At 48.9% G+C, this 23,521-nt stretch overlaps 1 protein-coding gene across 1 annotated transcript in view; it reads right to left on the bottom strand.

Annotated features, from left to right (window-relative positions):
• The window catches only part of EGFLAM (EGF like, fibronectin type III and laminin G domains), a 129,826-nt gene that overhangs the window by 24,588 nt on the left and 81,717 nt on the right, over positions 1-23,521 (bottom strand). The window contains exons 8-16 of the mRNA XM_081133768.1: positions 20,735-20,850; positions 19,602-19,920; positions 18,880-18,980; positions 17,542-17,642; positions 15,464-15,608; positions 11,915-12,104; positions 8,233-8,358; positions 6,861-7,104; positions 384-495 (exon numbers count right to left, since the gene is read on the bottom strand). Coding sequence (XP_080989894.1) covers positions 384-495; positions 6,861-7,104; positions 8,233-8,358; positions 11,915-12,104; positions 15,464-15,608; positions 17,542-17,642; positions 18,880-18,980; positions 19,602-19,920; positions 20,735-20,850 — 1,454 coding nt within the window. The remainder of the gene's footprint in view (positions 1-383; positions 496-6,860; positions 7,105-8,232; positions 8,359-11,914; positions 12,105-15,463; positions 15,609-17,541; positions 17,643-18,879; positions 18,981-19,601; positions 19,921-20,734; positions 20,851-23,521) is intronic.

The raw sequence follows: 23,521 nt of genomic DNA, 5'->3' as shown, positions 1-23,521 counted from the left end.
CCATGAAGTAGGTGCTATTATGATCACCATTAACCCCATTTTATAGATGAGAAAACACAAACTTGGGGTCCAGTGGTTTGCACACCCACAGAAAGGGCTGAGGAGTGGAGGTGGCAGGCAGTTTTCCAAGTACTGCTCCTGTTGTAGCTCACTTAATCCTTATGGTGACCCCGCGAGGCCTCTACTGCTATTATCTGCACTCACAGTTGAGGCACAGAAGTTTAAGTAACTTGCCCAGTGAGGAGCTCAGGTTATAGCCCAGGCAGCCTGGATCTGGGGCCCCTGTAAGTCACCACTGTGCTGCTGTTTCTGTCTCCAGGACAGGAAGAGAACAGTCACCCAGTCCCCACACACCACCAGGAGCACGAGCGAGTCCTTCTTACCTCCGCATTGCCCTCCACCGCCTTCTGCTTATCCACCTGTAAGATGCCGTTCCTTGCTGTGCGAGATACGCGCAGCTCGTGCCAGTGGCCGAGGGCGAGGGGCTCTTCACTCCTGTCGAAGGAAGGAAGCTGAGCGTGGGTTAGCATCCTCGGTGTTACGGATACTGTTCGTCAATCTAGCTCTGATGACACGGATGCCAACCTCAGCACCTCACTCTGTTTTGAGCGAAAAGAAAACGATCATCCTACTACCTAGTACACACGTCAGCGGCAGCTCCATTTATGGGACCCCTTCGAGGCAGGAAAATTGCAGTTATTATCATATTTATTCCTTACGACAGGCTGGACATGTGGGTAGGACGAGCTTGTTTCTAGATGAGGGGTGACAGGAGGGTAAAATGTGATCATTGTTGCACATAAGCGCTGAAGAAAAGAAAATTATGAGGGCAATGGGGCAAACAGAGAGTCCTTGGTGTCCTAATGTTTGCAGCATTGTTGAAATGCAAAGAAAAGTAAGAGGATGGATGGATGGATGGATGGACAAAGGAAGGAAGGAAGGGAGGGAGGGAGGGAGGGAGGGAGGGAGGGAGGGAGGGAGGGGGGGGAGGCTACATATGGGATTAAAGCCAATACAGCAAAGCAGTAACTGTAGACTACAGGAGGCAGGTATAAGGATGTTTACTGTACTGTTCTTTCAACTTCTCTATGTTAGAAATTTTTCATAATAAAACAGGCCAGGACAGGTTCCATGTTGTCTGATTTTGTGAAAGGGATTAATGTACTTTTTTTTTTTAATTCTCACCCAAGGATATTTTTTCCATTGCTTTTCAGAGAGAGTGGAAGGGGGAGAGACAGAGAAACATCGATGTGAGAGACACAGCGAGCCTGCAACCGAGGTATGTGCCCTTGGCCGCAATCGAACCCAAGACTTTTCAAGCCTGTGGGCTGACATCCTAACCACTGAACCGAACCGGCTAGGGCGATTAAACTTTCTTTAAACATTCCGTTTTCAATTCAAGGTGGAAGCCTTTGAAGTATAAAAGATATCGATACGAGTTTTACACATTTTACAGCGAGGTGTACAAGGTGTAATTATTGCATCTGTATTTCTAATGACGCGGTCCCTGGCCTTCGCTGCACCTCCCAATTACTCTGTGGTCGGGGACGATCTCTGGAAACCATCAGGAATAGCCATGGGCACCATTACTGCAAGGTCTTCACCCCCTTACTTGATTTTTTGCTCTGGCAAATGCTTTCGTGATTTGTCCTTAGCAATTAGGATTTAATCACCTTGGCTAAATCAATACGCAATAAAGAAACCAGTGGCATTTGTAAGTGGCCCCGTGTCCATAACAAGTAGCGGCACCTGGCCTGAGTCATGCTCTTGTCCTACAGAGGTCGCTCCCTGTCGATACGCCGCTTCCTCAGCTCGGCTCTATCGATCACGGCCATCACCGGCTCATTACAATCGCCTCGACTCTCGAATCAAGTTCCTAATGAATTTTACACTGCACCCTTTTCCTAAAGTTGAAATGCTTTGGCCCATTCCACAACTCCCTGTAGTTCAGGCTTTCACAGAATTTTCCCAATTAAGCAGGAAGTGTTTGAAACGATTTGTAGCATAAATATCTTCCAAAAGGGCATATGAAATACCCACAGTGATCACAGTTGTCAGGTTACCCTGGAGAGGGGATGGGACAAGGGAACAGATGACTATTGTTCCTTGTGCACTCTCAGCGCTCGCCTGCCTCCTCTTCATCACACCTAATACTCAAGAATTGTGTTTCTAGGTGCCTTTCCGGACAAGCAGGAAAACAATAACTTATTATTAGCTGCCACTGCTGAGGTGCAGGGAGCAGTCTGTCTGGGAGGAGGGCTGATGAGCCCAGACCCTCCCTGGCTCCTGGCCCCTCATTCCTTACCCAGGATGACGCCACCTGAAAGTACAAGGTGATATGCAAGGTGTCTTCTTTTCTCAACTTGACAAATAGTTCCCAGAGAATTGCTTAGACTGGTTGCATAATCACACGTAAATTGCATCAACTGAATACCACCCAAGGTGTTTTGAGACACAGGATGTATTTGCAGAACCAGAGGCACAAAAATTATTGTCCATTCTCCAAGGCGGGAGGTGTCCCTGATGTGCAGGGATTCAGCTGTAAGGACAGAGACGAATTGTCCTTTTGAAGAATTATGGAAATCCAACAGTGAGGATTTCCCATCAGCCATGAAAAATGACCAGCAATGCAGAGCTATGCATGATTGTAGCATCTCACCCACATGGTCGCTCTAGAAATGACAGTCCAGCAATATGAATGGATTAACTATGACCTGGGATCACCTTCCAAACAACAGCAACCTCACTGATTTCTGGCTGCAGGCAGTTCTGAAGCCGAACATCCCAGTAAGTCTCCAAAGAGTAGAATTGAACAAATGGAACAAGAAGCACACTGCACTAGATTAGCTTGAAGGTAAAAGCTACCATGGGAGGAACACAGTTAAGAGAAGAGAGGGTATTAAAGATGGTGGTGGACTGAGTGGAAGCTACACTGACTCTCCCAGGACCAAACTGGAATGACAACTAAAATACAGAAAAAACACCCTGAATAATCAACTGCAACTGAAGATGAGCTGGGGAGCACTGTCATAACCAAGGAGGAAAAGTGGAGACCGCATAGACACTGGTAGGAAGTGTGGAGGTGCAGGAGGGCTGGCTGGGCTCCCACAGGCAGCAGCTGAAGGTCTGGAGGGAGATATCAGCTGTGGGGGTTCCCACTGAGGACTCTGGGGCCTAAACCCCAGGCTGGTCCACCCAGCCAAGAGCACCAGAACTGAGAAAGGTGCCCACATAACATCTGGCTGTGAAAAGCAGTGGGGTTTCTGTCTGGCAGGGAGAGGCAGCTGAAACTGCAGGCACCCTCTTAAAGGGCCAACACACTAAGTTTCATTTGTGGCCACTCACCTTGGGCTCTGGCAGAGGGAGGGCAGAGTGAACTGGAGCTGTGTGGGGAGAATCTAGAGTTGTGGGCTCTGGAGATAGAGCTCAGAGGGCACCCTTCTGTATTCCTGTGCCAAGTCATTCCCCCATACTGCAGAGGATATCTTTCATAGGCATACATTTACCTTCCAAGAAGCTCTTGCCTGAAGGGGAAGCAATTGCCCCACCCTGCTGGAAAACCTCTTGCCCTACCCAGAGGAGTTTCTACAGCCTGAGGCTCATTAAGAGAATCAGATTAATCAGTCCGCAGGCAGAGGCAGACCTCAGAGTGCTTTGAGTCTTTCCCTGATCTGCTTCTGAACCTGAGCCTTGGAAAAGCAGACTTGGATGTGCATCTTGGTCCTGTCCAAATGCACCCAGCCCTAGCAGAGGAGACCTTAAGCCATGGGTTGTTGATAGCTCCAAACAGTCACAAACAGCGCCTGACATTGGCCTGCACCAGAGACCTTCCAAATACTGAGAGTCCTAGCAGATATACCTAATACATGGAAACAAACACAAATAGTCAGCCAAATGGGAAGACAAAAAAACAAGCCCCAACTGAAAGAACAAGAGATGTCTCCAGAAAAAGAGCTAACTAAAATGGAGATAAGAAATCTCTCAGATAGAGAGTTCAGAACACTGATTGTAAGGATGCTCAATAGCATGAAAAAAGATATGGAAACTATGAAAAAGGACCAGTCAGAAATGAAGAATGACATAAAAGAAATAAAGAATACATTGGAAGGAATAAACAGCAGATTAGAGGAAGCTGAGGATCAGATCAGCAAATTAGAAGACAGGGTAGAAAAAAATCACTCAATCAGCGACCCAAAAACAAAAAACAATTAAAAAACAGTCTAAGGGAGCTGTGTGACAATATGAAATGTAACAATATTCACATCATAGGAGTGCCAGAGGAGGTTGAAAGTAAGCAAGGGTTAGAGAACCTGTGTGAAGGAAAAAGTCACACAGGTTCAGGAGGCACAGAGAGTCCCAAGCAAGAAGAATCCAAAGAGGCCCATGCACAGAGACATCATAATTAAAATGCCAAAAATTCAAGACAAAGAGAGAATATTAAAGGCAGCAAGAGAAAAGCAATCTGTTACCTACAAAGGAGCTCCCATAAGGTTGTCAGCTGACTTCTCATCAGAACTCTACAGGCCAGAAGGGAATGGCATGAAGTATTCAAGGTAATGCAAACCAAGGATCTGAAACCAAGACTACTCTATCCAGCAAGGCTATCATTCAAAATAGATGGTGAAATAAAGAGCTTCCCAGAGAAAAAAAAGACTAAAGGAGTTAATCACTGCCAAACCAGCATTGCAGGAAATGTTAAAGGGGCTGCTGTAATTAGAAGCAGAAATAGAAACATTGCAAGAAATGTTAAAGGGACTGCTGTGATAATAAGAAATATAGAGAGAAACATAGGCATAAAGAATTAAAATGGCAATAAATAAGGACCTATCAGTAATAACCTTAAGGACTTTAAGGGAGAGATCAACAGCAATACAGTCATAGTCGTGGACTTTAACACCCCACTGACCTCACTGGATAGATCTTCCAGACAAAAAGTCAACACAGAAACAGTGATTAAATGGCACACTCAATCAGATGGATTTAATTGATATTTACAGAGCATTTCACCCCAAAGCTGCAGAATATACATTCCTCTCAAGTACACATGGGTCATTCTCAAAGACAGGCCACATGTTAGGACACAAAACCAGTCTCTACAAGTTCAAGAAGACTAAAATCATATCACACATCTCATCACAATGGCATGAAATTAGAAATCAACTACAGTAAAAACAGTCAAAAACATTCAAACACATGAAGGCTAAATAGCATGTTATTAAATATTGAATGGGTTACCAATAAGATCAAGAAAGAAATCAAAAACTTCTTGCAAACAAATGAAAATGAATATACAACCACCCAAAATCTATAGGACACAGCGAAAGCAGTCCTAAGAAGAAAGTTCATAGCACTGCAGGCCTACCTCAAAAAGCAAGAAAATTTTTTAGAAAACTATCTAACCCTACAACTTAAAGAATTAGAAAGCTCTCCTGTGAAGCCATCCAGCCAGACCAGGGCTTTGGTTTGCTGGGAGTTTTTAAATTACTGTTTCAATTTCATCAGTTGCTATTGGCCTATTGGGGGTTTTTCTGATTCTTCCCGATTGTTTTACATGATCTCACTCATATGTGGAATCTAATAAACAAAATAGACCAAGGAAAAAAATAGATCCAGAGACACAGAAGCATGGAACAGACTGAGGGATCTCAGAGGGAAGGGGGTCTGGGGGGAGTGGGTGGGGAGAGATTAATCAAAGAACTTATGTGCATATATGCATAACCCATGGACATAGACAATAGTGAGATGAAGGCCTGCAGCCGGGGGGGGGGGGGAGGGGGGAGATACAGGGTGGAGGGATCATGGGGAAAAAAAAGAGGAGAGAGACACAATCAAATAAGAAAAACTTCTGCACCTCCCAGCCACAGGCTCCAAGGGACTCACAAAGGTATTCACACTGCACGGGAACAATCGATCTGCTCAGTAAATTAATGCCACAAACCAGGCAACTGAAGGAAAGTTCTGATGACTCAGAACCAATTCTGCAGGTACTAGCAAGTACTTGAGGCACCGATTTACTGCCATACTGTTGAGCCACTCATCACACAGCCTCCGAGAGCACATGGTCAGAGGTGGGCCTTTGTAACTGTTGAGGATTCATTGTCAAAGAACAGACAGTGGGAGAGAGATGAGCTAAAGAGCAAGTCACCATCGAAGACACGGCGCAAGAGGAACGTTAAAATGTAAAGCGAGGCTGCCAAGGACATTTCTGTTCATTAAATTTCTGTTACTACTTTAAAAAAAATATTTTTATTCATATTTAGAGAGACAAAAAGGGAGAGAATGAGAGAGAGAAAGAAACACTGATGTGAGAGGGAAACATTGCTCGGCTGCCTCCTACACGACCCCTACAAGATACAGAGCCCGCAACCTGGGCATGTGCCCTGACTGGGAATTGAACCAGCAACCTTTCTGTGCATGGGATGCCCAACCAATTGAGCCACACCAGCCAGGGCTCTATTAATACATTTACTGATAGTCATTTATTTGCTGAGCACCCACCAAGTGACACTCGGTGCAAGGTGCTGATTCGGTACAACTCATCACATCTCTGCTGGTGGCACAGTGTGACCCCACGTGGAAAGGAAGGCAGCGCGCCCCATCTGAAGCAAGCCCGTCTTCCTTAGCTTGCGGCAGAGAATCAATGCCTATTGGGTAGTTATTTAAGAACGGGAGCCTTGCAGCAGCCAGCACGATCTATAGGAAGCATGCCACCCGTGTGAATCAGGGCAGGTTTTGGAAAAGATAACCGTGTAGGGAACACAGGGAGATCACAAGCTATCGAACGGCAAATTCATCTTTTCCCAAAGTGGCCGCTGTTTGGCTTTTGGGGGAGGAGGGCCACTGAAGGTCTCAGCCTTTACCTGAGAACGGCAGTCCCGGAGCCACAGTCAAAACGGAACTCCACGTGGCCCCCTGCCATGTTGACCGACAGGAAGTCTTTGCTGCCTGTGTCGTAGCTGTACAGGAGGACGCCGTCGCCCGAGTCTGGCCGAAAGGTGACCTCGAACTCCATGAAGGACAGGTAGTGCCGGGGCTCCAGGGGCCAAGGCGTTGCAGCATAGGACCTCAGGGACTCTCTGAACTGAGGAACGGTCAGGGTGAAAGCTGAAGAAAGAAGCACATCGTTAGAGATCCCTCCGTGGCAGGACTGGCCACGCTCTTTTCCTCCTGGGAGTTTAACTGCATCTTAGCCGCCCTGCCCTGCGGTGAGGTGGGTGGTGGAACTGAATTCTGGCCAGGGGAACGTGGTGGGGAGGACTACACAGCACCCAGGTCTGCCCCCCAGAACGTCCCCCTATCCTCCACGTGTTCTCCCTTCCCTCCCCTGCTGGCTGGGTGCAGGAATCGGTGGAGGACTCTGAGGCCCCAGCAGAGCTGCTAGAAAGCAGGAGCCTGTTTCCCTGAATGACTGCGTGGAGCAGAGGCCACGCCCCCGGCCACCAGCACCTCCACTGACCTGCAGCAATGTGGGACTTGAGCAAGGATCAGCCTTTATTACGTTAGGCTGCGGAAATGAGATGGCATGTAACAGCCTCAGCTCACCCTGAGCCTACGCCCTCTTCTAGGTGACATGGCGTTTTACATTATACAGTATTGCAAAAATTTTCTCCAGTATGGCGCCTGAGGTGCAAGTCTGAATCACTGGTGGAAAAGTTAAAAAACCCCACGTGGTTTTCCAAAATCTTTAAAATTTCCCATTCTTATATGTGTGTATTTGTGTGTTCATGTGTTTCCATGTATGTGAATATATGTGTGCATATGTAATTGATTATATATATAATCAACACACACAGTATTGAGAGGTGGGATAGCTCAGCAGAGCAGTGCAAAGACTATGAAACAAGATCACTCCTGTCCCATCACCAGTTAATGCTCCTGAGCATGTCTCCCAACCTTTGCTCTGAAACTCTCAGATACTCTAAGGAGCAGGAGATGTCAATGCTTCAAACTGAGCCAGACACAGGCCACACAATACAGGCTTTTCAAAGTTATTTGAGGGCCAAGAGAAACCCACCAAAGCCTGGCCCAGGGGCATCTTAAAATGAAGCTTTGGTTTGATACTTTGATATTCCAACCTAGTAAAAAAAAAAAAAAAAGATCCAACCCTCCCAATAAAGCAATGTTAATCTCATAAACATGCGTGGGACTTTGCTAAAAGTACACTGATGAAAATTTACATCACCATCCGTTAACATGCAGATAGAAATCGCCATCAACTTGTTTCTCTCTCACCGTCTTCACAGTGTCGGCCTTTAAATCCAAGGGGACAGAGGCAAACATAGGAGTCAGCTTTGTTGGCTGTGCAGGTGCCACCGTTGACGCATGAGGTCTCGTCACAGATCCCGCTGCTGCACTCGCCTGGACACAGAACGGAAATGACACAGCCGACCTGTCTCCAGCCAGCCCAGGGCCATGCCAACAGCTCCGGGCTCCGAATAAGCACACCTCAGGCCCCACTCCTGTTACTCGGACCTCTCGCAGCTGCAAGCCGGCCTTCAGGGTGCGTGGGACCTTTCTTTTGGTTTGATTCTGGCGTGATCTTTCCGAACAGACACAGAGACTGTTCAAAACATGGTGGGCACAGAGAATCACATACTAGATTTGGGGCAATTTTATGACCACTGATGGGGAAGGCTGAGTCGTTCCTGCTTTAATTCATCTCTTGTTCCCACAAGAGTGTTTTAGTCCCTCCCATGTCAACAGAGAGTGCATGTTAAAAGTGTTCTCATGTGTGTGGCTCCAGGAAAGTGCTGCTCCTACTGTCAGCTCAGCAGGTGAGTCCCGTATCCTTTCCGCATCGGTCACCCCTGTCTGTTAACTGATCCGGTCTTTTCTTTCCATAAAGCCTCACTGGGCAGAAGGGAAGGGCTGGGGGCATGTGTGCACTCTGGAGAGAAGACGGCTGTCAGGGGCTGATAGGGGAACTGAATGAAAACCCTTCCAGGTAGCTTGCCCTGCAGCCGGGGTGGCTGGCCTCTGGGAATTCCAGCTGGGGCCACTGGAAGTCGAGGCAGAAGTGACCACGGGTCTCTGTTCAGCCAGAGCCCTAAGAACATCACGGGCCTCCACAGGCTCCACAGACAGGCTGACTTTGATCGTAAGAACCAAACCCTTCCAGGTCCCCGAGCTCCAGTCTCTGTGGGCTGAGATTCTTTCTCAGAGAGGGGCTAATCCCGCAGGAAGAAGTGGGGTCCCTTGGGTCATCTTACATCCACATGGAAAATATATATATTTTTGACATATTTGCATTGTAGCTATTTTTTAAGAGGCGGGAGCTGGGGGTGGGGTGGGAGGTGAAAGCCAGCCAGAGTTGCTGACTTGATGGAATTGCGCTGCAGTAATTTCTTCTGGCAACGTATGCAGGCAAGACAGATGTGAGCGGTGGGCGAGAGGGAAGAAACCCTCCAGGAGGAAGCAGGGCTGCAGAGGAAGCGGAGAGAAAGTGAGGAATCCAAGAGACACGGGGAAAGAAGAAATAGCCAGTTCATTCCAGCATCAGAAGGTGGACTCCAGCGTGACCTCAAGGTTTCTCGTTCAAAGACGAAAGAGCAACAAGAGGAAAAGAATGGATGCGCTGTCAGCGGGAACTGGGGAGCAGAGGAGGACTTGGCTTTTGCTCAGTTTAAGTATTTGCTGACTGTGGAGACATCTGCCGCTCAGGGCTGCGGGCAGGAGGGGATCCACGCACTGGTGAGGGATGGAGGCGCAGCAACAATGCGGGGTGACCCTGACGCCAAGGACAAATGGCCCCCTGAAAGAGGCCAGGATGAAAGGGGCCCATGGAACTCTCAGGGAACCAAAGAGGGTGAGGAACCTGCAGAGGAGACAGAGGGAGACAGGCAAAGGGCCCTGGGGACCCGGGCAGGGCAGGTTCAGGAGCTCAGGGAGGAGCAGGCACAGAGGGAGAGGCTGAGTCAATACCGAGGGAGGGCAGAGGCTGGGCTGTGGGTTTGTGACGTGAGGATGATCGGAGCTTCAGGAGAGCAGCTTTGCTGGGGAAGGGAAGGCAGAAGCCCCACCACAGGAGGTTCAGACAGGCCTGGAAGGGTTGCTGGAGTCAGGCTTTGAAAGAGAGGGGAGAGGTGCCCGGGGTTCCCAAACCAGAAGGGCAGCAGGGTTGTAGGAACATGGTGCTGGTTTAAGGTGGAGGGGACCTGAGCAAGTGTGAACACCCAGCAATCACACTCCTTGGTATTTATCCAGAGGAGTTGAAAACTATGCCCACCCAAAAAAGGTGGATGTTTATAGCAGATTTATTCATAAATTTCCAAAACTCAGAAGCAATCAAGATGCCCTTCAGTAGATGAATGGGTAAACTGTGGTGCATCCAGACAATGGAGTATTATTCAGCACTAACAAGAAGTGAGCTATCAAGCCATTAAAAGACATGGAGGAACCTTAAATGCACATGACTAAGTGAAAGAAGCAACCTGAGAAGGCTACATCCTGTATGATTCCAACTTTATGGCCTTCTGGGAAAGGCGACACTATAGAGAACATAAAGAGATCAGTGGCCCAGCCGGGCGTGGCTCAGCGGTTGAGCATCGACCTGGGATCCAGGCGATCAGGGTTCGATTCCTGGTCAGGGCACATGCCTGGGTTGCGGGCTCGATCAATGACTCTCTCATCATTGATGTTTCTATCTCTCTCTCTCCCTCTCCTTTCCTCTCTCTGAAATCAATAAAGATTAAAAAAAAAAAAAGACTCTTTAAAAAAAAAAAAAAAGAGATCAGTGGTTGCCCAGGGTTGGAGGTGGGAGGAGAGAGATGAACAGGCAGAGCACAGAGGATTTTTAGGGCACTGAAAATACTCTGTATGATACCATAATGATGAATATATATTACTGTACATTTGTCCAAACGTACAGAATGTCCAGCACCAAGAGTGAAGCACACTGTGAACTATGGCTTTGGGTGATTATGACGTGTCAGTGTAAGTTCATCAGTCGTAACGAGCGCACCACTCTGGTAGGGGATACTGCTAACGGGGGAGGCTATGCCGTGTTGGGATGGGCGGTGCACAGGAAATCTGGGTACCTTCCCTCAATTTTTTAAGAAAAATAAGTTTTTATTAATTTTTAGAGAGACAGGAAGGGAGAGGGATAGAGAGAGATTGAAACATAAATGAGAGAGAAACATCGATCGGCTGGCTGCCTCCTGAACATCCCCTACTGGAGATTGAGCCCGAAACCTGAGCATGTGCCCTGACTGGGAATTGAACTGGCAACCTCTTGGTCCATGGACTGATGCTCAACTGTGGAGCCACACCAGCGGGGCCCTTCCCTCAATTTTGATGTGACTCTCAAACTTCTCGAAAAATAACATCTTAATTTAAAAAAAAAAAAAGAAAAGAAAAAAAATCAGTCCCAGCTCTGCCTGTTATTTTGGATGAGTTATTAACTTTTACTAGCCCCATTTTTTTTTCACATATAAAACAGGTATAATAATAATTTTTACCTCCTACAGTGAGTGAGGAGAAAAGGAGAGGGCCTACGGGAAAGTGCTGGGCATGGTGGTCCAGAATTAGAATCTGCCCATTTCTCTTAGGAGCAGAGAGCATGAGAAAGCTCTTCTTCCATTACTGTGCCAGCTTTTCCACCGGGCGGGGTGGGCACGGGCGAAAGGGCCCGCCTGCCTGCTGCTCTGTGGGGTGAGCCCGGGCCGCATTTCAGAGAGGCCCGGGGTGCAGCCACCTACAGTCGGGCTGGCTGGCTGCGCCCTGCCGTTTCCACGTCTTGGTGTCCAGGCCCAGGGTCTGCAGAGCACCAGTATCTCCCCTGGGCCCACCTCCTCCTGAGGTTCTGCATCCACCAGCCGCCTAAGGCTGCAACTCACTAAGCTGCTCACCCCCTGTCCCCGGCCCCCACCAGAAAGGCCATCCCCCGAGCGCCCCTAGCCCACCAGCAGCCACTCACCCACATCGGCCCCGCTGAGGGCTCGGCCCAGCGGCCAGGGCCTCATGTCCATCTTCTCCCCGTTCACCGCGAGCGCCTGCACGCAGCCTTGAAAGCCTCGGTGCGTTCCTGTTGCTCTGACCAACCAGTAGGTACTGGGAGCCCCACCAAGATAAAGAGGCGTCCGGAAGGTAATTTTACTGTACTGGCCCTTTAAGAAACAAGAAAACTGATTCACTAAACAAAATCAAAAGCCAAAAATGCAACTGATTTTAATGAGGGACATGATTAGGGGGTAGTTTGCAGCCACCCGTATTTATCTTTAAGACATTGCCCTACAGCGAAATTAAACCCACGGTCACCCTGGGGAATTCGGCGAGCTCCTCGGAGGGCTGTCTGGAGCGAGGAGGGTTCTGGAGCGCCTGGAAAGGAAGGGAGGGGAGGCCAGAGCCAAGAGCAACCCAGCAGGCCGTGGACCAGGCTGGGCATCCAAAGAAAACTTTCCCTTTCCAGTCCTGACACCGGTTTACTGTGTACCTTGGATGGGTCACAGGGCTGCTCTGTATTTCGAAGGTGATAATGTTAATTTTGTGTATTGTGGGCTAACATTTACCCTTTCTCTGTCCCGGTCACCTTTATACTACATCCTGCAAAGAAACACTGGGCGGGGGAATGTCCAAACAGATTTTGTTGCAAAATATTTGGAAATTTGCTCATGGATACAGCTTTTCTTTTCTTTTTTAAAGTGTTATTACAGTTAGGCGGAGACATTTTCAGTTTTAGAGCAAACCGCAACCTGGGTTGCAGGTTTTGGGGTTACGAAATACAGAGCTGAGCGTTAGGTGACACAAAATTAAGTCACCCGTGGCCATTTGTCCTTCAATTGTGGGAATATCCCATCCATTTGGATGCATGGCTGCATAGGAGGGGGTTGGGAGAAGGCAAGCTGCCAGACTTACAAAGTGTCCAGAAGTTAAGCCACTGAAATGTAACCTTTCTCCTTTACACTGTCACCAAAAAGCAGAAGATGTAGTCATTGCTTTATCTTTGCTAGTGAATAGAAAAGACTCCTTTGTAAACAGTATACTGAGCTCGAGCTGGGCAGGTTTAAAGTGCTCACAGTGAAGCTGAAGGACTGTGTTTGGCAGCCACTGGCCTCCTGCTTTCATTACATGGACTGAGTGCCCTGTTGGCTTATTTCATCAGCATCCTGACACTCACCCTCTGGCCCTGTTCCCTGACCCGGGACCATGGCAGGGGCCTGGCACCTCTAGCCTTTTCTCCTCTGGAGCAACAGACGCATCGTAGGGCAGCCGGTTACTTTGAGGCTCCCTTCACGACATCCCAGGTGACAGTCTTTGAGCTTAGCCCTTTCCTTCCTCTGATGAGGGCTGCCTTCAGGTCCCTAGAGCCTGCTTTGCCTGCTTATGCAGAGAACTGGGATTGCCCCAGAGTTTGCATTCCCCTGGCACAGCCCTTAACAGTTTTCAATGAGCGCAAAAGTATGAAAATTCGATTCACTTGCTTTGGGCTGGAATCACTCTGAGGTGTAACTTATACTCAAGCTCCCCTGCGGGGTCAGGCTGCAGCCAGGCCCTGAAGAGCTGTGCCTGAGATCCCACTCCTGCTGACTTTTCCCCTTCCTTGTCCATCTCTCCCCTCCCTTGCAGGTTTCCTATGGCATCCGTGTCTTAATGCACCACTCGCACAAGACTCCTCATCTCAGGTCTGTTTCTGGGGAACTCCAACTTAAGACAGAGTCATTTTCTCCCAAGTCAGTTTATGAAACATTCCACATCTGTGGTCCTGCTCATACAACTTGCTTAGAGAGTCCTGGTAGCAGAGAGGGACAAACGTTGCCCTGAGTATCCATAAAATTATATGCTTCTTGCAATTAATTCTTATATCTGTTAAAATTGCAGACTCCTAGGATTAGAAAAATATGAAAACTCATATAACCCAAGTTCCCATTGACTGCTGGGTTCCTTGAACATCCTTACCAAGAGGTTTAGATAAGCTACTTTTGGAACACTCCCAAGGACAGGGAGTCATCGCCTGAGAAAGTCTGTTGCACGTCTGTACACCTTTACACGACTAGGTAAAGCTAAAATTGGCTCCTGCGGCTCACCCCATTCAGCTTCAGCCTTGGGATCCACAGAGTAAGTCCTTCCCCAGTACTTTCTCTTTGACTCAGGTAAAAAGCCACCATCCACACCTTCATCTTCTCCAAGCTAAACAGTGCTCCTTCAATCAGTCATTCCAGGGACTTCAAGTCACCTTCCTGTTTCAGTGGCTGCTCTTTGAACATGCTCTGGTTTGTCTGTAACCCTCTCAGAGTGAAATCACAGATCTGAATACAATCCTCTTAGAGGATCAGGGTCACCCTTAGAGCCCTGGAAGCTATACACATAGTCACCAGAATAAAACAGGATCATCACCTCCCTCTTCCTAGATGGTATACCTCTATTAATGTAACCTCTAATTTCTTTAGCTTGTTGTCACTACATGGCTCTGTTGGTTAACCTTCCTTGAACTTTCTTGCTTTAAATCTTAAGGTATTTTCACAGGTGTTGCTTCTATTATAGCTTCTTCATCCTGTTTTCATGTTAGTATTCTGGAACCAAGTCCAAAGCTGCTTTATTCCTATCAAACTTAATTTTAATCGCATTGGGCCTATTGTCCTGGCACTGATGTGACTCTGTAGTTCATTTATTCTGGTTTTTCCTTCCTTAGAAATACATGTGTGAGTGATCGCGCTGGATTCGCACTCATTCTATTTGGATTCCTGTTCCTTTGGAACCATCGGGGTCCAGATTAACGGGGATCAGCGAGGCGTGGCCCTTCATTTAACAAGTCTTGCCAGCAAAGAGTGGCGAAGGGCCCAGGCAGGGAGGAAGCTGTCCGCATGTACACAAAGGCCTTCTTGCTACATTTTCCCTCAGGATACGGACACCTGACTGATTATAATTATAGGTTCGGTTCCTGGGCAGGCTGCTAACCCAAACTGTTTATTCCAAACGAGGTCCTAAAATTGCCCCAAGGATGACAAATATGTGACTACCTGGGTGATTTGCTGAGCAGCCCAATGGTTAAACTGTTTCACCACTTCCCATAATCACAGTCCCCCAAAAAGGCAGATGAATGGATTGTTCCTGCATATCGAACCAAGTGAACCTCTTGGAACTATTTTCCAAAGCCGCAGGATTGCAACACCCACCCCGTCCCAAAAGCAGCTTTGAGTCTGGCACTAATAATGGCTTCTTCCCCTGCCCCTGGCTTTCATGTCCTTGTGGGAAAAGAACACGTCCCTGGGTGCCTACCGCAATGACGCTTGCGGATTCCGTTCTCCTCTCGGGTAGATGGGGGATGGATGTGCGCCCTGAAAGCCCACCTAGAGTGGCAAGACCCCGCAGGAACAGGCCGGAGCTCAGCTGCATGGGTTCACCATGAGAAATGGCCCATCCAGAGCCTGCATCCTGCCAAGCCTGCCTCAGCCCTCTGTGGCGGGGCCCCTCAGGATGCTTAGGGTGAGTGCCAGGTGGGTGGGCAGGGAGTGAGGCTTGCACTCACCTGGGACTGGCCTGTCACCGGCGTGTTGTTGTTCAGCTGCAGCAGCCCTTCCAGCCCATCTCTGTAGAGTGTGACTGTGTGCCAGCTCCCGAGTTTGATTTTGGTCTCACTTACGATGATGGCAACCCCAGTTCCACAGTTAAACCTGCGGAGGAAGCAAAGGAAAGATTCTCTGATCAACCAGCTCATTGTGTTTTCAGGCCCCAAGGACATCATCTCAGGGTGATGGCTTCTCTGAGAGCCAACCTGTTCAGAATTAGGCTTACAAATATCAAGGGCAGTTTAAATGTAAGCGTGGAAGAACTAGAAGCCTGTTCTCTGGGATGAGGTCAGTCTAGTTATTTCTAACCTGTCCATAAAACCTTTAAATGTGGGGCCTCTCTAACCCGACTTTCTCTGCAGCTCAGAAAATCATGGGCAACTAAGAACATCCCAGTCCTTTCCAGAGATGACCAGGCGCTTGAATTAGATTCAAGGTGCAGGGAACCCGAACGGGAGTCATTCTGCTTCCAGGGATTTCTCTGGGGACTTCCTCCGACTTCCAAACAACAGGCTCAGTGATATTAATAAAATGTCAAAAGCCAAGTTTTCACACTCCTCTTGACCAGCTGGCCAGCGCTGCCACCCGAGTTCAGCTGCGCCCAATGCAGGGGCAGGTTCCCAGGAGGCTCGCGCTCAGGGGCGAGGTGTGGGGGGCGGATAGGGAGCATTTTCAGATGGCTGCATTCTTTTTTTCTTTTTCCCTCACCCTCCCTACGTCCCGGGGTGCCCACTGGTCACTATGCCTGACATCTAGAATTCTGACCCTTTCCCGTCAACTTCCAAACAGCCACCATGCCACTTCCCCGTGGGTCCCAAGATCGCCGGTGGGGAAGGAAGCATGGTCCTCATCAGGACCTGAACCAATTCCGGCCACTCTCATGGCTCCCTCTGTCTCCTGATCCTCAGTGGAGTGGAGAGGGGTCAGAGGCACTGCAGGAAGATACCAGAATCACGAGTGGGAGCTGCCGGGATGGACAGCTACACCAGCCAATAACCACTGGTGCTACTGGAGCCCATCAGGTCCCCCAAGTGTTACAGCCCCAGCAGGTCACAACCTCTGCCCGATCCTGGTGACTGACATCAGACTCCCATGAGCCAAAGCCTTGAGCCAAGGAAGCGGGGGGAGGGGGGCATTTCTACCCCAAGTGCAGTGCTCAACAGTCTCCTCCAACTTATTTTCCAACCCAAAGTATTGTTTTGTGCTGAAATAATCAAAAGACAACAGTGGTTGATGCTGACTGAGAGCTTGCTACGGGTCAGGCACCGCTCTAAGCACTCATACGCATTAACTCGTGTAATGCTCACAGTAGCCCTGGGAGGAAGCGCAGGCCTGGAGAGGCTGTCTCTTGCTGAGGGTCAGGCAGGGGGGGATGGCATCCTCAGGATCTTAACAAGTGCACTGCAGAGGACAAGGCTGATTCTCATGGGCGGTTCTCACATCCGTGCCGTGTGCACCTCCCTGAAGGCAGCTAAAACACTCCCACCTCCGCTGCACCCTGCCCAGGGAAACCATGCGCAAACTCAAGGTGGCTTCCACAGAGTGCTGGGAGAGGAATGACCAGGCCAGAGGAGGTAGCCAGACAGGCCACCACAGCCCCGAGGGAAGGCAAGGATGGGGCCTGAGCCTCCGGGAGCCCTCAGGAGGCTGCTGGCTCCTCTCTGCTCTCCATGACCGTCAGTTGTATTGACCATAGACGACATGGAGAAGATTCCAGCCTTCATCTGATCACGTCCACAGAGCCCGGGAGGGACGGGACTTGAGCGCTGTGGCTCATCACTGCATCCCAGGATCTACAGCGGAGCCTGGGACACTGAGGGTGCTCAAGAAACACTTGCTATTGAACGAATGGTCACCGGGTTCCAAACGCTGCAAAGGTCACCTCGTGTTCCCGACACTCCAGGACTTAGTAGACTGACCCGTGGCCACCTCACACACGCTGTTCCTTATCATCCTGCATTTACTTTGCTCCCACTATAAAAATGGGAATATAACATAGGGTAGTATTGAAAAATCTGTGGGCTGTCAGCAGAGTCACCTGAACTGGAGTGAGCGTCGGATGATAGCCAGGGCCATGAAGTCGCCCCTCTCGTGTTCGCTCTCCCCGCAGTAGAGCAGCAAGCCGTCCTCCGCCTCTGCCTGTGAGACAAACAAGAGCCAGGGGAACAGTGAGCCCCGCCACGTCCATCGGGCGCCACCTGGACACACTCATGAGTGGGGAGCTCGAGCTCCCTCCTCTGTGGTCCTAACAAAGGGGCAAGCATCCCCAGGTACCTAGTCCCGGTTCACTTCTAATGCCCCAATGGCAGTGGTATAAACGGTGTGAGGAATGGCAGGGAGGCGGCAAAGGGGAAGGCAGCCCCGTAGTCAACCTGCTCCTTCCTGGCTCTGTGGATCCACCAGCAGAGCCTCCGGGAAACCACGGGCACAAAGACCAGGGTCGCAGAGAGGCGGTTGCTGTGCCCATCAGCTCTATCTCCCCAGACAGCATCCTGTAGTCAGCCTTCATTTATTTATTTCCTAATTTCCCTCCTCCGAGAAGCACGCAAATTTGCTTCTTTCCTTCTATCAAGAGCAGGACCATGCAGAGCCCAGCCAACAGCCTGGTCTGGTTTTCACCCGTGCTGGCCATCCTGGGCTGCAACAGATCATCTTCAGGTCACTCAACATTGTGACCACCCCCTGGCCAGGTGGCTCAGTTGGTTGGAGCATTGTCTTGGTGAACCAAGGTTGTGGGTTCGATCCCCAGTCGGGGCACAAACAGGCATCAACCAGTGGGTGTATGATTTGCATGAAGAAATCAATGTCTCTCTCTCTCTCCCTCTCCCTTCCTCTTCTTCTAAAGTCAATTTTAAAAACTTTAAAAAAAAATTATGACTGTGACCTGAAAGGGGAATTGTTTCCAGATCTCCAGACATTCTCATGTCCTCTGAGATACCCAAAAGAACCGCGTTAAGCCAAAGTCGCTGGTTGAATTCTGATGTGCAGTTGGTTCAGATCAGAGAAGATCTACTCCACGCCAGGGTATTTCAGTTTCTATTTGCTCTGTTACAGCCGCAGCAACGAAGCAGACAGTTGGGCTCCCTTTCACGGGGTTTGGGAGTGAGGAAGCATCGTGCCTTCTAATGTCCTGGCCAGGGAGGAGTCACTTGATGAGCAACATGGCTGGGATTCAAACACTCTCTCTGGGAACCTCAGACCAGCCACGTCCACGGTTCAATCACATGCAGAACCCACCTGCCCTTGCTGGTGCCCTTGAATGTGTGAATGCGCCTGTCATCCTTGCTACCCTGTGAACAGGCTTCCTCTGCCCCCTCCCCCTCCTCCTGTGACAGGATGTCCAATGGGCACTCATAAAACAACGAATCCTTCTTACCCTGAATTCGAGAGTGATCTGAAATGCCTGATGAGAGTTCTTCAGAGGTTCAAAGGTCATATAAGAGTGGCCAAAGAACTGAGGATACTGTATAGCAATATCTGAAAAGATAAAAAGACAACCCAGAAGCCCACATTTCCTCTCTTCTTCAAATGCAAAAATCACACCGCTACTTGGGTGTCATTAGGTGAAAACCTCTCATCTGTTAAACCTAGTTCACGGTCTTCTTTTCTCTATGTTTTGCACCTAGAATCCTCATTCTGGGGGACTCTGAGCTCCTGAAGTTCTCAGGGAGGACCTGGGCCTTTGGAGACTCTCGCCTGCTACCCTACACCGAAGGTGGCTGTAAGATTACCGACACCTGCTGTCCAGCAGTACATCTGTGTAACATACGTGGGCCCAATTATGACCCTTCTTAATTTGCATGCACATATCTCGGCTGCATTTTTTCAGTAGACATGTGATTAAAGTAAAGACCACCTCCCCAAGGTGCCATCCGGGTGATTTATTCATCGCACCAAAAGTATTACCCGCTTGGCACACATAGAAATTGGGTTGTTCTCCAACTACGCAATGGAAGTGGCCTCACATTTGCCCCGTGTAGCTAATTTAATGACTGATGCATGGAAGAAGGGGCTTATCTTAGGTGAACCGCAAAACTGCCCTCTGGTTTCCAGTGGGGCCAACCCCACCACCATGCTATTCCCCCACCAGTGGCCTACCTTCTGAGCAGCTCTCACCACCTTTGCCCAGGTTGCAGTGGCATCGTGAGCGCCCCCAGGTGTAGTCATTGGCACAAAAGCTGTCAACAGGGCAGAGAGTTTCATCACAAGGAATATGAAAGAGCCTCGGCATCGTAGGCACACCATCCTTTCCTTCTCTCTTCGCTGGGGTGGGCTGGGGAGCCACGGCAGGCGTAAGGAGAGATGCTGGGGTAGGGGGCACAAGCCTAGAAAGGGCCTTTGGGTTTAATCTTGGCGCAGTCTTGGATTCCACCAACAATTTCGTATTCTCTCCTTGGGTAGCAGGAAGTGGTTTAACCTAAAGCCAGGAAAGGATTGACACAGAGCACCAGTAGTTAGACTGCCAGCTTATGGTGGATGCCTGGTACTTGAAAACATGCCACTTCTGATATGTCCCACACCCTGGGATATAGACTGGGCAGACAGCACTGACCCCAGTTTACGGATAAAGAACTTGAGGCTCAGGATTTTTAGTACCTTGCTTTTTATTACTCAGAAAATCAGTAGTAAAGCTGATATTACATGGTTTATTATTATTATTTATTTTTTAAATGTTTTTATTGATTTTAGAGAGAGGAAAGGAGAGGGAGAGAGAGATAAAAACATCCATGGTGAGAGAGTCATTGATCGGCTGCCTCCTGCATGTCCCCTACTGGGGATCAAGCCCGCAACCCAGGCATGTGCCCTGCCTGGGAATTGAATCGTGACCTCCTGGCTTATAGGTCGACGTTCTACCGCAGAGCCACGCCCGCCGGGCTGGTTTATTATTATTATTACAATACCACAAAGATGGAATCATCAAGGAATTGTTCATTTCCTTATAATACCTGACTTTGTAAAAATTCGCTTGGTGGGAAATCTCAATATGTTTTGGCTGGGCTGGGAAGTCAGCAGGCAGGGCTGCCCCTGGAACATCAGCATGGGTAGTACTTAATTACTGCTAATTTATGATCACCTGGAGCCTAATAGTCAGAGGAAATAAATGTGTTAAAAGCAAATGAGCCCATTTAAGTCAGTTTTAAGTAAAATGCTCACAGTCCATTGGCCAAATTGCCTTGTTCAGCAAGAAAACAAAAAACACCCTGGGTTTTAAGAGCAGAGATTTTCGTTACCTCCTCAAAGGAAATATCCAAATCCAAGTCGTCTTCAAATCCGTCGTCATCGTCACCCACTCCCGTGCTCGTGAGGTAATGGGGTCCATAGCGGCCACTTCCCGCCTCCTCGGGGCCTTCACAGAGAAAAGCAGCACACTGCTGGCAGCCCATCCTGCGCCCGTCCACCCTGCCTCAGTCACCTACAGCGGCACCGAAGGGTCTGGGATGTCTTGGGCACACACGAATTCAACACGGAAGACGAAACATCAATGACCCCAAAATAGGAAAAGTGGCTCATCTCGTAAGTAATCAAGAAAATGCCAGTTAAACCCAGAAAGAGCTGCCATTTTATACTGACACGGCTGGCAAAAATGTCAAAGCTGGGCAATAAAAAGTACCACCAAGGCTGGGGTCAACGGGAACTCGTATTCACTGATGTTAGACGGCACAACCATTCTGCAAAGCACTTGGACACATTTGATAAAGTAGAAAACGTTCATGCTTTTGGACGGAGCAATCCTACCCTAACTTACAAAGTCTGGAAAACCATGTACCAGGGCACGCGCAAGACATGTTCATAGCGTCAGAACTTGTAACCGTAAAAAAGATCTTAAATTTGTTATTTATAATAGCAAGTAACACCCCAAATATCTCTCAACAGAGAATGGATGAATGAATTATAGCATACCTATGGAAAGGAATACTGTGTGGCAGAGGAAATGAATGAATGAGCATTTAATAAGGCAACATGGCTTCATCTTACATCATTTCAGGCCAAAAATGCAAGTTGCAAAAAACCACATCCAGTTTAATGCCATTTATATAAAAGTCAACAGCAAGCAAAACTTAATATCTTATTTAAAAATACACATACATGTAGTTTAAATGGTTAAGTAAGACAGTGACAAATATACCTGTGGAAGTTAGAAGGATGTGCATGAGGTGTTACAGGACCTCAAGAGTATCTATAATATTCTATTTCTTAAGATAGGTGCTGGTACATGCGAGTGTTCATATTACATTTATATATTGTGTATATTTTTTCTTGAAAATTCTTTAAAATAAGAAAGAGACTGGAGCAAGCACTCCCACACCCAGGAAAAAGGGGCCCTGTGTGGTATCCTGGGGGCCAACCATTTCCATTCAATTGAGCAGGACAATGGAATCTTTCAGCAGCGCTGGAAGGTGGGCTGAGAAGAACTCTCAGGAGACAATACCGGCATTGTCCTTTGGGGGATGGTCAGATTAGCATTTTTATTCGGTTGTCAACCAGGGAGTCTACTGATCTGCAGCAGTCCTGACTTGGGCTAGACCCAGGAAGCACTTTCCAGGTGGGAGTCTCTCAGAGTTCTGCTCCGTAGCACCCCACCTCCTCCCAGCAGGTTTGAGCAAGGGCAGGCCCCAGCTGCCTTCCCCCAACAGGCACACAAGGCACCAGTCTCCAGGGCAGGGGCAACGCGGGCAACAGAGCCGACTTTTGTAGGTTTTTGATGCCCACTAGTTATTAGACATCCAGTGTTTGGATGACAGGGAAAGGAAGGAAGGGAGGGAGGGAGGGCGGACAGGAGGAAGAAAAGAGAGAGAGAGAACATTAAAAACAAACTGAACTTAAAGACAGTCTGCTTTCAGAAAAGCTAAGCCAAACATCTTTCTCACAAAAGCAAATGCACCCCCTTCTAAGCAAAGCAGCAAGCAGACTGGAAACAAGGCTAAAGGAGAGGACAGAAGGGAGGGTGGGAAGTGTTCTCAGCAGGCAGCTCTGGGCAGAAATCTGCCGGGGGCCTGGAGGGGGAAGTGTGGCCGGCAGATGATCCGGAGCCCGCGGAAGGAGCTGTTTGCAGGGGCTCCGGCGCATCTCGGGGGAGGTGGGATAACACGCCACCTCCACCCCAATTCCCGTTTTATTTCAAACAGCCCACACGTCAGCTGAAAACTCAGGCCTGCCGGTGCCAGATTTATACCTGACGCGAGCTCTCCAAGCCACCTGCCTGCAGCCTGCACAGCTGGGCGCCAGATGTCTGCACGCAGGAAGTCGGGGAGCCTAGAAGACGGCTCCCCCCTGTGGTCTCTGCATCTGCGAATCTTTCTGCCTCCCTCCGAGCCTCTCTTTCTTTCTCTGGGTCTCTTTCCTCTCTCTCTCTCTTTCTCGCTGTCCATTTCCATGTCAGCTTCCCTCATACATTCAGAACTGTCGGATTTCAGAGGAAAGAATCCGTTTGGTAATAGAGCTACACGGCACTTTCACGAAGCAAGCTGGGTTGGACCTTCGGTAGGCTGGTCTCTCACCGGTGCCCAGAGTGCTCTTTCTTGCCCTGTGCATGCTTTTCTAATTCTTGTTCTAGTCTCATCAACGTCAAGATCCTTCCTCTTATGATTCCCTATCTGAAAAAAAACCTTCAAAGATCTGCCCCCCACCCCCCTTGCCTACAAGATAAACCCAGGCTCCCTGGTCAAGAATCCAAGGATCTCAGTGATACCAGCCGCTCCTACTCCTTTTTTCTCCCACCACGGTTACCGATCGAAGCCCACTGCCTCTCCCCTGCGAACACAAACACGCGCTGCTGAGTATTTAACATAATAAGTTCCTAAACTTTACAGTGATCCTGTTAGGTAAGTAAGTACGGTCCAGTTCACTTTGTGGATAACTGAGCTGAAGCTCAGAGGTGAAGTGACCCGGCCAAGATCAGAGACCCCGTACCTGGCCGAGCCTAAGTCCCAGCCAGGCCTGTCTGGTTGCCGTTCTCCGAGTCCCCTCTAAGAGAAGAGGCACCGTGCAGGTAGAGGCGCCTGGGATTTAGACAACTA

This window comes from Miniopterus schreibersii, assembly GCF_964146895.1.
Source record: "Miniopterus schreibersii genome assembly, chromosome: 3".
In the NCBI taxonomy this organism is placed as follows: domain Eukaryota; kingdom Metazoa; phylum Chordata; class Mammalia; order Chiroptera; family Miniopteridae; genus Miniopterus; species Miniopterus schreibersii.
This window is presented reverse-complemented; position numbering and strand designations above follow the sequence as displayed.